A 16,648-nucleotide genomic window follows, 5' to 3' on the forward strand; every position below is an offset into this window, starting at 1 on the left:
CCAATAAAAATTGAAAAAGAAATTGGGGAAATTCCCTAGTATTGCAATCAAAAGACGAAACCTTTTCAGGGAATAACGATACAGTAGTTTCTAGTTAAATTGCTACCATTATCCACCTTCTCTTAAATGCCTGCAAGCAGTCTGCAACACCGTTCAAAGCACCAGTAAGGTGGTAACACATTCAAAATATCAGTATCAGTTCATAAAATTTGTGCATCGATTTAAATTCCAGCTCCTTCAACCCCTGCACTGCGATGGTAAAAGCTCTCCAAGTCGTTCACGTTCTCATTTTAACCTTCTCATCACCTCCCCTATCTATCGTCAGCGGTGCCGCGAGAGTCCGGGCGCGTGTTTTTGGGGGCCGAGTTTGGCTCTCCCCATTCACCGCGGCATTCATGCTCACGCAAAAGGGCGCGCGAGCGAACCATCCCTCCCGCTTTGCAATGAATGGATGTATGGTGTGGATGAAACGGACGATGGAACGACGGAGACATAGCGAGATATAGGCGAGCTGTTGGCGCTTCCCATTGCGAGCAAACCATTCATTTCAAACGGTTTCGTGTTCCGGTGCGGACGTACCTTCTCCGTGTGTGAGCTGCTCCGCGTGTTCAGTTGAGCTGGCGCGTATCGTGCGTGCCACTGGTGTGTATATCTCGCCGTCGTTGGCGTACAGGAAGGAAGTGCGCGTTCTGGCCAACACACGCTCGAACACTAGTGCCCGTACTCTTGGGGCAGCGGGGCAACGGTGTGAGGAAATAGAGAACGGTGTTTTTTTCTTCTAACCGTTTTGCTTTCGCCCTTCAATGTCGTCTCATCCCCCTGTTAGCCGGGGGAAACAGATTTTTATTTTCTACGGTGTGTGTATAGACTAGACTAGGAACTAGAGCGCGCGTGTGTGTGTGTGTGTGTTTGAGTGTACGTTCTGGGTGTTTTTTTTTCCTCACGCAAACCAAAGGAAAAGACACGTTTTCCCAACTGAAACGGGCTCGTTTTTCATCCTGGAGATGTGTTTTTTTTTCGTCCGCTAGTGTTGAAAGCATCAATCGGTCAGAAGGAACTTAGAATGGAATAGCGAACTTAACAGTGGATGTTGAAATTTAACTTATTAATGTAGTATTTGACCGTATTAGCTAACCCAGGTTAATTTTCTACTTTGTTCCATTTTCCCCCCTTTTTTCCTTTTTTATAAGAACACAAAGAAAATCTGTCCCAAAAAACTGCAACCCATCCATCGGTTGGACCCACTTTACCCCAACGCGGTGTACTCGTAGTAAATTAGTTTGCATTTGTTTCTCACTTTTAAAGTACAAAAAAAATGCTTAATCGAATTTTGGTTTCCACCGACGAAGGATCCGATTCATCAGCGAATTAAAAAAGGAATGCAAAAAAAAAGGAATTTCCAATCTGGCCGGGAAAATCCGCGTCTTATCCGCGAGCGAAAAAGGAGGGAACTAGAATTACAACAACAAAAAAAGCATGAAAGAAAAAAGAAAAGTCTCCTTTCCTGCAACTTCCCGGTCCGAGGTGTGCTAGAAGCGTTTCCCCTAGCAACCCGGGTTCATACCTTCCGGGCTGGGTGGGGCGGGCTCAGCAGCATGGCGCTTTATTTGCTCTGCTTTGCTTTTAATTTTCACCTCTTTCCATCCTTGCTGGTGTGTATGTGTGTGTGTGTGAGTGCTTACTCGGTGTAAAAGGAAAAAGCGAGCCCCGGAAACCGGTAAAGTGTGCCACCGTGGTGGGTGGGTACTGGGATTAAAGGCCGAATGGAAGCTGGAAGAAGAATCAAATTCAAACAACCAACAAACGGTGAGGAAGGCATATCTGCAGAAGCAGCGGTAGTAGGCAGGGTGGTAGAACAGGCGAAGGCGGGAAAAAGGATTTGGATTTTAATTGCTTCAAGAAGGTGGCACAGGGAATCGCAAAGGACAAAGACGTCGTCAAATTGAAAGCGAAAAACCTAAAACCAAGAGACAGAGAGGGAGAGAGATAGAGAGAAAAAAAGAGGGAAAAAAGAACTCACCAGGAATCTGCTTACTAGACAATTGTATTTTCATGGATTTTTTTTTCTCATTTCCTAAACTTTTCATCGCTTGCTTTTTCTTCACTTCCCGAGCAGGATAAAGTGTCATCGATTGTGTGGGTGTTTGTGTGTGTGTGTTTAAAAATAAAAAGCTTCCAACGGGAGCGAAGCAGGGGAAGAGCGGTTGAGAAAAAAAGTGAAAGTGCAAGCCGGTTTTAAGCTTGGGGAAAAATCCTTCCAGGAAATTCAGTGCCAGCGCGCGCGTGGTCTCCTGTTCGAATTTTACATCCGTCCATTTCGTACACTTTGTGGCTCTGTGTGTCTGTGTGTGTGTGTCTTTTGTTTTTCTTCCGGTTCCGGCCAATCGAACGTGCGGGGGTTTTGGTAGCAGGTAGTGGTGGTGGTGGTGGTTGTACCACTAACTCCGGGCGTAGAGCGTGTTGGGTAGGGCGGCACTGGGCGCACCCGCGGCCCAGCAGATTTCCCCTACAAAACCCGGTCCTATCCGGGGGGTCATTTTCCACGTGGCGATCGTCGACGCAAAGCAGCTTATATGTGTGACCAGGGCAAGCGAAAGAAAAAGGAAAAATTCCAGTACAACAAATCGATCATGGCCGCCACGAGCGTGGTGGTCCTCGATCGGGGCAACAACACGACCTGCACGGTGAACCTACACGGTAAGTGGACCTTCACGCGCTTTGATGAGCGAGTAGCATAATATTGGTGCTTAGTTGCTGGCGGGTGACTTGCATTGGGGAATGTTATTGCTTTGTTGCTGCTTTGCTATTTTAAACGAGAAAGATCCATCGGTTCGTGTGAAGTCGTGCGAGTAAAGCCGCCGTTTGGGTGAAGTGAACCCGTTGGCGGGAAAAGAAAAACATCTGGGATATTATTTGTGTGTAGGTACTAAGTTGGTGGTGTTGGTGGAGTATCCCTAGACCTAAACTCCCTTCGCTTTCATCTCAAACATCCAACTTTATGGTTCTTTTCGGGTAGACCACCACAAAATGGACCCACAAATGTCTCTGTTTTAAACCACATTGGTGTCCTCCACATTGGAATGTCTCACATGGTAGCTGCATGTGTGAAGTGTGTTTCCCTCCACAACCGGATGCTCTATTTCGGCACGATCGTGGGAAGGTTAGCCAACTCATTTATATGAAGTTTTGCTTTTATACGATCGAGAACATTCAATCGTTGCGTGTAGCATGCCATTTGATTGCATCTAGTGCAGCCTAATGCCATTTATTTAATATTGCACCCTTACCTCACACTAAAAAATCGAACTTCATCGTGTTGCAATTTTGACAGCCGCCTATCGGTGCTTCCGCTTCTCGTACCCAATCAATTACGTCGCATTGGATCACCGTTTGGACCTTTTGCTGGACGGACGCCCCAAAAGCCCCGTAACCATGAATGACCGCTGCGGTTGCGATCAAGTGCAGTTTGCTTTGCCAGTATGCTTGTAGTTGGCAGGGGTAGGTGTGTTAGTATCGCGCTTTCGATGCTTAGTTATGCGCTTGTTCGTGTGTCAAGCGTGTCGGTCAAAGCAGCGTGTGCGAGGGCAACGACGATTTGGATATGGTTGGCAACTTCGCGCCATTCACTCGCGATCGGTTGCCCTTTCCAACACGCGCGAAATGAGTTCGCGAGGGAGCTAGGTGTGTGTGTGTGTGTATGTGTGTGAGTGGCGAAGGTTTTAACCTTGGCGCGGGAAGTTCGGTTCTGTTCGATGGAAGTTTGAACCCCCAAAACACTGCACTGTTTGCAGTGCACGCTACTAGTGGTGGTGCAGCAGTGCCTAAGTTTTGCTGTCGTGAACAGCTCGTGGGATGGGAGGTGGGACGGGGTCGCGGTGCACATTAGTCAGCCAGTCCCAGGCATTAGGCTTGGGTGACGACCCTGAGACAATGTGACCTGCACTCGGTCACGACTCGGTCTTGGATAAGAGTTAAAAAGCGGCAGGGTGAAATCACAAGGTGCTGAATGGAGCGCTACTGGATGGTGTGTGTGTTCTTCCACATGCTTTAAGATGGTTTTTGGGAAAAAAGGTCAAAACTGCAATATCCCTAAAAGCGAATTGTTATCGATCATGATGTTTGTTTAAAAATTTAAAATGATCATCAAATAATTTTTTATTAATTACCCTTTCAATTCCGTACGCATTTTGCTTTGTTAACACTTTGTTAAACACGCACTGAACACATGAACAAAAAAAAAACCCCCAAATGCTTGTAGTTTAGCAAATGCTGTGTAGCCTTTTATTTTGTTGTACCGAGGCGTTTTTGTTTTAGGTCACTTTTTGTGATGTCAAATAAAGTTTCTTTTTTTTTTTAAATCTGTTTACTGGTAACGCTCATCGACTTATGCTTGCAAACCATGTGTGATGTGGCTCCCAGTGGCTTCCAGGAAGTTTTGATCTTTTCGAGCTAACGCGTCGACAAATCTTCGTGTCGGTGGCATAAAAAAAGAAGATATCGAAGACCAAAAAAAAAAGCAGCACACATGCAACAAATTTGTGCCGCTGTTGTGTGCGTAATGCGCGCGGGGTTTTTCGGATGTTGATTTGACACTTTTTTAAGCTATTCATAGATTTCATTGATTGTTGAACATGGTGCTGACAGATATTGCTTCTTCTTTCTTTTTTGTTGGGTTTTCGACAAGCCCTTTTTGCATGATGAGGTATGCAACTTTTGCTTTTGCTGCCTGAATGTGCTGTTTTTCTCAATTTTGATTCACCTTGATCGATTTTTTTGCACTATTTTGGTGCGCATTTGTCGTTTCGTTTCGTTTTGCGGGCAACACAAAAAACAATAACAAACGTACGCAGTTCATGTGCGTGCAATTAAAGCAAAACTGCAGTTGCTAAAACTGATTTAAGTTGAAAACAAATAACGCCAACTTATACTTACATTGAACCCAATACCTTTGCCGATTGAAATGTTAAACGTGAAAAGCTAATTGATGTATGTGTTTTTTGTTTTAATTTCTTGCTTTGCTTTATCGGCTAATGAACTTTTGCATCTTGCATGAATCGCACGATCGCGTGGCATCTTCGAATGGACGATAGGTTTCTTGGGGGCGCAGTGTGTTGGGAGTTTCGGTCGGTCTTATCATCGGGCTGCAGTGTGCCCTTTCGCTTGAAAAGACGCTTGTTATCATCGTTATCATCTGGTGTCTAGTGTGTCGTAAAGTTTTCGGTCAGTTTGGTATTTGGTTTGGTAGAATGAAAACAAAAAAAAAACTGGGGGAAACGACGACAACTGATAAGGCAAATATTGCAACATGCGTTTTTGAAGCGTTAATGCAAGTTTTAGGCGATTTTTCTTACCATTGGAATGCTTTTACGCTTGTCATTTTGTTGTGCAAATGTGATTTGGGTATATTTTTGCAATTAAATTTGAAAACCTTGATGATAATTTGCACTACAAACTGTTTTATGGCATGTTTTGGTGGACATCAGCTAGCGCGATCCTCCCTTTATTGCACAAACCAATCTTATCTTAATTGGACACCTGTTTTTCTATTGGATTCTATCTGTTGTTATCTGCGCTGGTGTTGCCTGCCTGATAACAGTGACACAATTCGACCGTTGGGACTTGCACTCTCTGGCAATGAAAGCTTCTTTCATAAGCAATATCATAAACCCCATCGAGCCTCATCGTTTCACAGCGGTGCTGTATTATAATTGATTAAAGCAAAAGTGCACACCAGTGCATGCAGCACGTTGCACGCGCGTCATCTCGCTGCTGTAGGTTAGCTTATCAAGCGTGGTGCGTTTTGGTTGATCAGTCTAAAGTCTGTTCGAGAAGCGATTAGAAGCGATCGTGAACCCGTCTGAACTGTCCTGTCTGGGACGGTACTGGACGTAGGCTGGAGTTTAATGTTCGGAAACTAATCCCAAAACATTACTGGAAATTGTCTCGATGTTTCGGATGGAATGGAATGATTTATGAAGGGTAGACAGATGCTTCCGTCACTGTGTGCTTCACTGTACTACACCGGATCGGATCGGATTGGGTCCCGCCAGATGGGTCCCGCCTAAAGATCGTGATTGCGTGACGACCTTCGGCCGTGCTGTGGGAAAAGGAAATGGGTGGCAGTCTAGCAGCAGCAAACATTGATTAGCCCAGAACATTAGGTTGTGAAATGTGTCGCCGATTTTTTGTTTTTTTTTTTACGGGGCTAATGCTTTCGAAACCCACCATGTTCCGTATGCACAGAATCACAGTCCCGGGCAGAAAGGTTTGTAATTAAAAAACCTCAAAACGTGATCGTTCCGCGGCGGTTGTTCGGCGAAGGCGCATTGTTCTTATCAAAAATGATACTTTTTTGCCCCTTTGCTTGCTGATGAGGTTCCCGTTTGATGTTCTCTGTTTCATTTGTTGTGAAATTCTCGTATATTACGAAATTGATCTTAATTGCTTTGTCGTAATTAGCTTTTTATTTTCATCTGTTTTATAGTTTTTGGTTTTTACAATTTATTGTCATTGTTGATCTAATTTCTCTCCAGTTAAGTACACTGTAGGGTGTTTTTTTATAAAAGAATCTTGACCTGCAAGAACTAAGTGTGATGTAAGTTATCAATGTTTCAGGAAGCAAATAGCGAACCCAGTTTCGTGAATTGTGAAATAATTATCAATACGCTCTAGTTGTTGTTGATTCATTATATTATTCTTTGATGTCCATGCGTGTCGGTTTTTTGTTGTTGTATTCTTGAACCAGATGTTTGTTCAGAAGTGTTTTTGCTGTTGTCCAATTATGTATTTCTTGTTTTAATACACATGGAAACGTTGTACTACAGTAGATTACAACGCTTCCACTTGTTTCCAATTTGATTCTAAACTAGAAATTTACTTATCAAAATAATAAATAAGTAATTTCCATTACAATTGCACATTTCTTTAAAGATAGACTACAAAACAAATTAAAAAAAATCACAGACCCTAAGACACGAAACCTACTCAATCTTTAGTGATGCGATACTTTGGCAGACCGGTTGAAGAAATTTGATTTGTGGGCCAACATTGCTGAGAGAATGTTTTCAAAAACCAATAGGAAAACAAAAAATATATAGCACAGCCAACACAGACGGATCGAAGCCGGCAATCCTTTTTTCCGTTCTAGGAATTGTTTTCAAAAGCAATATTCTCGGGAAATGTGAACTCTCTCTGTCTCTCGCTCGCCTATCGCTGGCGCCTATGCCGCCAGTGTTGGTGACCTGTGGGATCAATCATCCATTTAATTGATTTGAATTTTGTTTGTGTAGGGCGATGGATGCGAGCAAAAAAGGGATTCCTAAAGACTGCAAACCAGAGTGGCCCTCTGGCTGCTGGTGGTGGTGATGATGGTGGTAGTAGTAGTAGTAGCAGTAGTAGCTCATCAATTAGCATAGTGCTTTTTTAACCCACCCCGAAAATGGGAAACCTGTTTAAATTTTGTAAAGAATAGATCGACAAAGAGCGTGTAGCGCTTGGAAAGGGTTAGAATAATTTAAATTTTTGTAGCTTTTTGTACATTTTATTAGGCATATTTTTAAAATCATTTCGGCGTTATTTCTTTGCCGTTTATTGTACCTCTTTGAGAAGCATTTAGCTCTTTCAATATTTACAACAGATTTTCTTAATAAAGGTTGCCTCCGAGATACGTTGTTAATGGGGACCGAAAAGAATTGGCGTGTCTTGAATTTCTGCGAGTTTTTTCTGGTTTTATTGAGTCAGCGGTAGATTTTAGACACTAGATTCATTATTTGATATGATTCTAACTGCAGATTACAAAAGTGTACCTTTTGTAGTTTTGTAATAAGTGTGAAATGTAGAATACATGTAAGATTACTATTAGGAGTACCAACAGGTTCGTAGCGTTTTGATGTTAGATGTCGCCACTTGTTTGTTTGTGTAATTAGATAACATATTTGGAAGCGTTATCTTTGAGCTCTATTTCACTAGTTGCATTTAACGCTTTTTTGTTGTTGTGGGAAGTTCTTGCTTTATTATGGACAATTTGAAGAAAACTCTACCGAGGACCCCATCCTATTTTAGTGGAAGTTTGGTATGGTAGTTTATGGTTGTTCTCTAACTGAAGTAACTGGTCGGATGTGGTTTGATTTGGAACAGTGCTCTCCAACCTTTTTAGGCTTACGTACCACTTTTGATTGAAAATGTGCAATTAATTGTTGAGTAGATTAAGCTCAAAAGATTTTCATCAAACATATGTTTAATATTATTCTATACATGCCCGTTGAAAATTTAATCTTGATTGTGGGAACAAATTTGAGCGATGTGTAGTTGTAATAAGCTTTTCTTTTTTAACAAATCTTTCGCGGACCACGCCTGTTCACGCCACGGACCACAGGTTGGAGAACACTGATTTAGAAGACGAAGATCGTTACCGAGTGTTACGAAAATGTGAAGATCCTGAACAAGCACTTAATGAAGACACTTGTAGTATCACGTCCTAAGTAATTTCCCATCGATAAAACGCAATGGAAAGTCTCATACGAACAGAAGGCGAGCGACAACGAAGTCCGTTTGTTCACTTGTGAGCAACCTGATCTTTCGGTACCTGTAAAAACGTTCTATAGAAACATTTAAATGGGAAAGTACTAGGATCCAACCCACTGTATAGCTGAAAGACTAAAAAATAACATAAATCTCTGATTAACAACACTTCGGACTTCTTGGTATGCCTAATGTTAAAAGAAAACTCTTCCATAACGTGAACAAAATTAAACGACCACTTCATTTCAGGTGGACACGTTTAAACCTTTTTTTGTTGTTGTTTAACCTCCATCGTTTAACCATGGAGCCACAACGAACTAGGGCTCTGGGGGAAGTCTGGGGAGTCGGGGAAACAGCTTCACCACCACACGACCTGAAAGGCGTAGGAAGGTTAGAATGCACGAAGAGGAGAGGGCAATGTGTAATTACACTCTTATACATAAACCATATGCAAGTACTCTAGCCGTGTATGTGTTAGGGATGTGCTTTTTTTGTTGTGCGTGTGTGTCTGCTTCATGGTTATTATTACTCCGGGATTACTGCCGCGTTTTCATTACGCGACCGCCCGTGTCTGTATAGTGACACGGTAGCCACTGTAACCGTTTGTTGGTATATAGTTGCCATTGTTCGGGCATTTACCCACTGTTTGTGTGTGTGTGTGTGTGTCTCCTTTTTTTGACTAATTTTTCTGCCGTCCTACAAACGGCCTACGACATAACATTAGCATGGCCGCCGCCGGTCGGTCGGGCAGCGTTCAACAAGCAACAACCGACCAGAGCCGCGCAACTTGCACTTGGGCTGCGTAGTCGTCAGGGGGAAAAAAGCATGCGTTTAATCTTGATAGTTTGTACGGTAAAATGGAGACAAAAAAGAAGGGACAGCAAGCATGAAGTGCATATAGGGACAAACACGGCGTAAGTGAAGTATTGATCGTTCACCTTTACAAGATGATCGTTAGCCGTTGATTAGCAACGGGATACGATGAGATGTGCAGCCTTTATATTAATCGCATACTGATCTACTTTTTTTGTCCACTTGTATCGTAAGTTATTATTCAAATATTTTAATTATGGCAAGGGCGTGGCAAAAATTTGAATATTCTCTCCTTCTTTTTTGGCAATTCCATTCGATCCTACAACGGCAGTGGTTTTGGGAGTGCAATTTTTTTGTGTACTTCTTCTAGCGTTTCAACTTGCCAAAAATAAAACTCCCCAATAACCCGTTACATCAGCGTCACCCGGAGGCGTTGTTTTTTTATATTTTTTTTGTTCTCTCTCTTTCTCTTTGGTGGCATAGTGTCCCATTTCTTGCGGCCGTCCCGAAACTTTCGAATCATCTTTCGGGATGGGAAGAAGGATCCTTTCTAATTTCCCGTCTCCACCCATTCTGCGTTTGACTAATTTTTCTACATTTTGTGTGTATCGCTGTGTGTGTGTGCTTCTCCTTTTTTTGCGCCACTTTCTGTGCTCGATTTCGAGTGCAGCCAGCCTCCCAAAAGTCAGCTGCCTGCGGGCGCCCATGAGCAGGATAAATTAGTCCGTACCAAACCCCAAAAGCTCATGCCGTGTTTAAGACAGGCATGCTTTTTTCTTCTTCTAATTCTCTCCCACTCTCTCTCTCTCTCTCTCTCTCTCTCTCTCGCCTTCTCCTTTCGCTTGGTTGATGCCACTTCTTCATTCGTCACCCACCGCGTTCTGGAACGAAAATCGGGCCAGTATAGAAAAGGAACGATAGAAGAAGAAGAAGAAAAAAAGCAGACCCCAAAGGCTCCAATTTCCACCCATTCAATCGGGGAGGGTTGGAAATAGAAACGGGGGTTACGGGCAAGTGGAAAGAAAATTCGCGGAAGACGAGACAAGATCGACCGTTAGTGTGAGCCGGCGGCGTCGGCGACCGTGCTTTGTGGTTGCGCCATAATTTCGCCAAACTTTCGCGGCGCTATGTAGAGCCGTGTGGCGTGCGTTGGTCGGCTTCTCGGAGGTCGAAATAGAAAACAAAGCAAAAAAAAAAAACGGCCAAAGGTGCAACCGAAACAGTAAACAAACAGTATCCGGGTGAAAGAAGAGGGGTGTAAAGGAGAAGCAAAACCACGAAACAAAAAATGAGTAAAAATTCGCAATAGAACCACCTTTTTTTTGGCGAACCGGCTGGCTGGGAGGGATGGGTTGCGTTGGCGAACGAGATGAACGGGACAACGGAAGTGGAAGAATTGGCACACATTTTTTTTTTGTTGTTTCGACCATTTTTACTGTGTGCTCCGACTCCTCTGCACCGTTCTTGTTTGATGGCTTTGGACCCCATGCCTGCAAGTCGATAGAAAGCTAGACGCTCGATCAAATCAAACCCGCGCTAACCATCGCGCCAAACCAAAGCCCCGAACAGCGAAGAAAGGCCACAAGAAACAAAAAAACTTACCGATCAGGTTTTGGTTGATAGGTTTTGTTTTTTTTTTTGGCAAAAAAGTCTTAATCTTACCCAGGGTCGTCGTCGGGGTTTGTTTTAGTTTCTCTTTGGTTCCAGATTTCGCACACACAGAGAGACGAAATTTGCAACTAATATTTTGGATTTCTGCAAAACCCCGTTATGATCGCCGAAAGCTTAGTTTAGCGTGGCCTTTGAATGAGTTTGAAATAAAATTTGGCCAATTCATAAATTTGGCCGCACTCGCACTCTATCTTTATGATAGGCACGTTTGGACATTAACCTAAATGAAGTGAATTTGATTATGGTTGTAAGTAAGTTTTGGCATTCGGTTAAAGCGTTTAAAGGTTTAAATTCATAGAGCAATTTTTGGAGAATGTAAGAACGGGTGAAGAACTCGTTTGAGCTTCCAAAAATTGGACATCTTCGAAATTCCAACGGACTTGGCGACCCTTAGCTTGGATTTTGGGTACACCAACCGGGGTACCGTTTGCTGACAATTTGTTCATGGAAGTAGAGTATTTACCTCCGATAGCTCAATTTGTACAAACACTTCTTGGCATTGACCTGACTGGCTATATACTTTAATTCTCTACTTTTTTTTAAAGCCAAAAAAGCAACTTCAAAATAATGCAAAAAACCGGTGCTGAACCCAAACAAACGATGACGATATGTGTGGTTGATGAAAAATGCTCAAAAAAGCGAACGAATTGGTGATGGAAACAAGGCAAGGCAAAGGCCATTCGAATGGTGCTAAGGTGCTAAGAGACCTGCTACTGCTGCAATAGATTCGATTGGACCAATACACCGTCAGGCTTCGGGGTTAATATCGGTACGAGGTTGGCATGATTTGTCCGCCGGTAGCACAAACACTTGACCCCTTCAGGTGACACTGGTTGGGACGGAGGGGGTTGGTGAAGCGAAGCGTCTAAGGCCTCGGAACTGGCAGACCTCGCGACCAGCTGTACTGTTGTGTGGTCGTCGTAGTGCAAACAGAGACCAGAGTGGTTAAGTGTTTGTTAGATGCGTCGCCTGCTGCTGCTGCTACTGTCAACTGGTGTGTAGTAGCCGTGGTCATGAACCGAGAAAAGTGAATGTATTTGTTGTGTCGCCTACTGCGTGTGTGTGCTCGCGCTCGATAGGTGTTAGGTGGTTAGGAAAACAACAGCTCCGGTACGCACTGTTCCGGAGAGTGTTTGGAGTAAATAAGGAATAAAGTAAATTTACAAGGTTTTTTTGTAAATAAATTGCATTGATAGTTACATCAACTATCGTTTTTGAGAACTGCAGAGTGCATCCATCCGGAACAGCAGCAAAGAGCGTGATGTGATGATGACCGGCAGTCAGATTTATCTTCACATATTCGTGTGTCTTGCATTGTTGTTTGATTGTTCGCGCCACCAAGACAAACTCCCTCCCTTTGCTTTTGGCAAGCACTTCGACGGATTGCCCGTCTAGCGCGAAACGTGTGCCGGACGACACGCTCATTTTACGAATGGAGTAAAACTGTGCGTTTGAAGGTCGTTGGAGGTCTCTTGCTGAGGGCTCCTCAGCTTCGCTTCATCGCCTCGCTTACACAGTTGTCTCTCGAGCTAAGCGAGCAACAAAAAGGAGAGAAAAAACCTCAAGCTGGGGTCATCGGGGAGAAGTATGTTACGCTGTATATTGGCGGGTGATTTAACAGCGGGGCAGTAGGGTACGTAAAAAGCGTCATAATAAACGGAACGAAGTGGCGTGTACGTACGGTTTGGTTGTTGGATAGCTCTCGAGAAGGGGGGGTACTTGGTTGGTAAAACGGCATTTGTAGATGGTTAATTTTGATGAGTTTTTTTTTGCTGATTTGTTTTTTCTTCTCTTTAAGGGTAGGTTTGATAGAAACTGATGACCTCTGGGTTGAAATTGATTTAAACCTGTTTGGTGAACTATACCACAAGAGCGCTTTATGTTTTTTGACTCATGCTACTTGATATATTTTACGAAATAAGGTTCACCATCGTACTGTTTATTCGTGTAATGTCTCAATCATTGTTAACTTATTACGAACCATCATAATTATTTCGATTCGCACTTGCTTCCGAACCGTGTGCAATGGCATGTGTGGAATGCACCGTAATGTTTCACCCACTTAATGCTGCAAATGAAATAATTACGTATCGGTCTCTTTTCTCCTTGTGCCGCTTGTCGAGGGTTTTGTTTTGGCATCGAATTCTTCGCTGTAAATAGAGCAATTCATTCCACTTGTTGGATGTGTGCTTGTTTTTGCTTTTTCTGTTCTGTTTCACACGGCGTTTGAACACCAACTGTTGCCATTCCAATTTGAGAGGCATTCATAGTTTTTCGTACGCGTTTTCTCAATTCACAGGACAATTATATCGTGGAAGAGTTTTAGATTGAAAATTTGCTATTTATTGATAAATAATCTTTTATTTTTGTACTTTCCTTGCAGGTGCAACCGTGGTGTCCTGGCGAGTAAATAATCAAGAACAGTTGTTTGTAAGGTGAGTCATATATAAATTGCACTACGAGATCGAAGAGAATGTTACTTGCATTACCCAAAACATTGCAAATAGATACGCAAGCTATTTGCAACGAAACTTATTTTTTTCTTTAAACTGTCAACATTATAATGAAAATCGAAGGCCCGGTAATGTGTATTGACGCTTCTACACCTACTGACAATCGGTTCACGATGGCGTGTAGTGTGATCTAGAATGTCTAATGTCTAATGTCTAATGTTAATGGGTCAGAACGAATAGTCGCTTTCAGGCGCATCAATGTTAATATTTGCCAGCAGATTTATGGCATCGATTTCGCTTGTTAACACGTTTGCCACAAATGAGGAGTTACTTCTCGTCTGTGTTCTAATGAGGATAGTCTTAACAACAAGCATCTAGCATCATAATCTGGCATCTTAACGCGTCAAGGAAGAAGGGTCGAAGGGTTAATCGAGTGAAACGCCTTTACATTGATTCAATTTGATCCATCCAAACCAAGGACTGTGTAGGAACGAGGTCAAGTAATGTAGAACGATTTGACAAGTAGCCAAAAGTTTGTTACAGCAGTTTGACATCTGAAAGCCCTTTTCGATTCAAATTTTAATTATGATTTTAATGATAAAGCGGGCTGTTAATCGCAATAAAATTATTAATTATTTCATAAATTTTATAGGAAGAATATGGATGCCTCTAGTAGTAATACATTTTTGAGTGTATGATGAATTTTCAAGGGCTCTCTGCTGTCAGATGGCAACTAAGATGGCCAAACCGATTTTGGCTAATATTTGATCTCTTTCTTACACAGTCCTTGATACAGACTTTAGAATTGGGACAAGCAAATGAATTGAATTCGAGGATCAGTCTCATTAAAGCGATAGATATGCACCAAATGTTTGCAATTGACTGTATACTAGTGATGGGTAAAGATGGCAAAAATCCGGAGTCGTCTCCGATCCGACTTCAATGAACTCGGAATCGACTCCAGAAGGTAGGTCCGCGCTGCAATATCCAGAGTCATTCGAAATCGTCCGAAATGGCCCAGAGTCGCCCGGAGTCGTCTGGAATCGCCCGGAGTCGCCCGGAGTTGGAGTCGTCCGGAATCGTCCGGAGTCGTTCAGTGTCGTTCGAAGCTGTCCGGAGTCGCAGTCGCCTGGAGGCACCCGGAGTTGTTCGGAGTTGCCTGGAGTCCAAGTCGTCTGGAGTCGTCTGGAGTCGCTCGGAGTCGTTCGGAGTCGGAGTCGTCCGCAGTTGTCTGAGGTCGTACGGAATCATTCGGAGCCGTTCGGAATCGCCCGGAGTCATCTGGAGTCATCCAGAATCGGCTGCAGACGGAGTCATTCGGAGTCATTTGAAGCCGGACGGGATCGGCTCGCAAGGCTCCAAACGACCCCGGATGACTTCGACTCCGGGCGACTCCGGACGACTCCGACTCCGGGCGACTCCGGACGACTCCGGACGACACCGAACGACTCCGGGCGACTCCGGACGACTTCGGACGATTCCGGGCGACCCCAGACGACTCCGGTCGACTCTGGACGACTCCGACACCGGGTGGATCTAGTGGTTCTATATTGCCGGAGTCGGATCGGAGTCGTGGGTGTGCTCCATACAGCACATCACTACTATATACCTAAAAAACTGTAAAATTCATGCAGGATGACCGTGCCCGTTTACTTGACGCAAGAGATTTGTTTGCTCATTCTATACCAATTACCTTTTCACCATTTACATTTTATGTGTATTTGTTTTACTAAGTAACACAATATTGCAAGCTATTATTGTTACTATGTTTCGTATAACTGGTTTCAGCTAAAATTAACAGTGATACATCACGAAATATGATTAATTGTACCCCTATGCTATTGAATGGCAATAGCAAGAGAAGGAAAAAAAATCAAACCTTCAAACTTGTCATCACTAAATGCCAACATGAAAAGGTTTCATCGGTCATTTGAAACACACGCACAAAAAAAACAGACACACACACACACACTTTTGTTCATCCCTTTCAACCTCGAATGATTTTTAATTCACCGCTTCATACATCTATGACACCTGGCCGTACAACGACAACAAGCGCGGAAACGGTGCTAGCAGGAGTAGCAGCAGCAGTAAAAATAATACTAACATGCAAAGTGTAGAAAGAAAAACAATACTCTATATCACATAAAAGTGCTAAAAAATAGCAATATCCCTCGCTTCCAGCAATAATAAGAATAATCGCCTGACGAGAACAAAGTAGAAAACGTGATTAAATTTATTATGGCCATGTGCGTGTGTGTTTGTGTGGCAGTCGCGCGTTTTTATACCCTTTGCCCCACGATCCTTTCCGGTGCTTCCTCCACCATTGCAGGGGGTGGCATGGTTTTTTGTGCCCCCTTTTATCCCGCACTCCCACCGATCCCGACGATGAGAGTTTGCGTTTGTTTTTTTACCCCCCTTCTTTCTAGTTTCATTAGTGCGAGTTGTGCTTTGGGGCATGGGGCAAAACTGGAAAAAAAACTCTCCATCTATCGCTAACACCCCCTTTAAACCCCGCATCCTTTTTCCCCACACCCCACAGCCAGTGCTTTGCAATTTGTGCCTTCACTATCGCTTTACACAATCACTGCGCCATCGCCGTTCACGCACCGGGGCCCCACACGCACTAACGCACTGTCCTAGTCACAAAAAGGGGGGGGGGGGGGGGGTAGAGTATTGAGTGGAAGTGGAGGAGGATTTGCCTTTTTTTTGTTTGATTTTCCCTTCCCTCCCTCCTTCATTTTCCGGGCTTTATTTTTTTCGCCCACAAAGTCCATATGTGGCGGGCGGAAAAAGGATGCGAGCATGTGGAAAGCTTTTTTCCACCAACACGCACCTACCCATGCCATAAGTCCCAGAGTCCATAGTTGTAGGGGCAGGGGCAGGGGAAGGCAAGCAAGGCAAATCGGTGTGTTGTGGTCATCGTTTGGCTGTTGCCATTGGTTAGGATGCGATTTTTTTCCCCCGTTTCGTTCCAACGTATGCTAAACTCGTCCCTGGTGGTCGGGCAGGACGAGACAAAGGGGCTTGGGAGGGAGGGATCTGTGGGGATGTGGTTCGGGGCACGTTGGTTTGGTTAGGTTATGAATTGTGATCCTCCCGGCACGGGATTGATGAGTGTACGGAGTGGAAAACGCTGGAAAAGCGCTTTCCCAGACACCCCATTCTTTTTAAAAGCTGGAAAAGCTGGG

The 16,648-nt window shown here is 43.7% G+C and overlaps 1 protein-coding gene across 2 annotated transcripts in view; it reads left to right on the plus strand.

Annotated features, from left to right (window-relative positions):
• The first annotated feature begins 487 nt into the window (after window positions 1-487).
• Window positions 488-16,648, plus strand: part of LOC1279997 (uncharacterized) — a 50,644-nt gene continuing 34,483 nt past the window's right edge. Inside the window, exons 1-3 of one of the 2 annotated variants that reach the window (XM_061657012.1) lie at window positions 488-642; window positions 2,117-2,697; window positions 13,388-13,439. In XM_061657012.1, the coding sequence (XP_061512996.1) occupies window positions 2,574-2,697; window positions 13,388-13,439 (176 nt within the window). In that variant the 5' untranslated portion in view covers window positions 488-642; window positions 2,117-2,573. Of the gene's footprint in view, window positions 643-2,113; window positions 2,698-13,387; window positions 13,440-16,648 lie in introns of both variants that reach the window. The other variant, XM_061657013.1, reaches the window with a different exon arrangement.

This window comes from Anopheles gambiae, chromosome 3 (genome assembly GCF_943734735.2).
Source record: "Anopheles gambiae chromosome 3, idAnoGambNW_F1_1, whole genome shotgun sequence".
Taxonomy (NCBI): domain Eukaryota; kingdom Metazoa; phylum Arthropoda; class Insecta; order Diptera; family Culicidae; genus Anopheles; species Anopheles gambiae.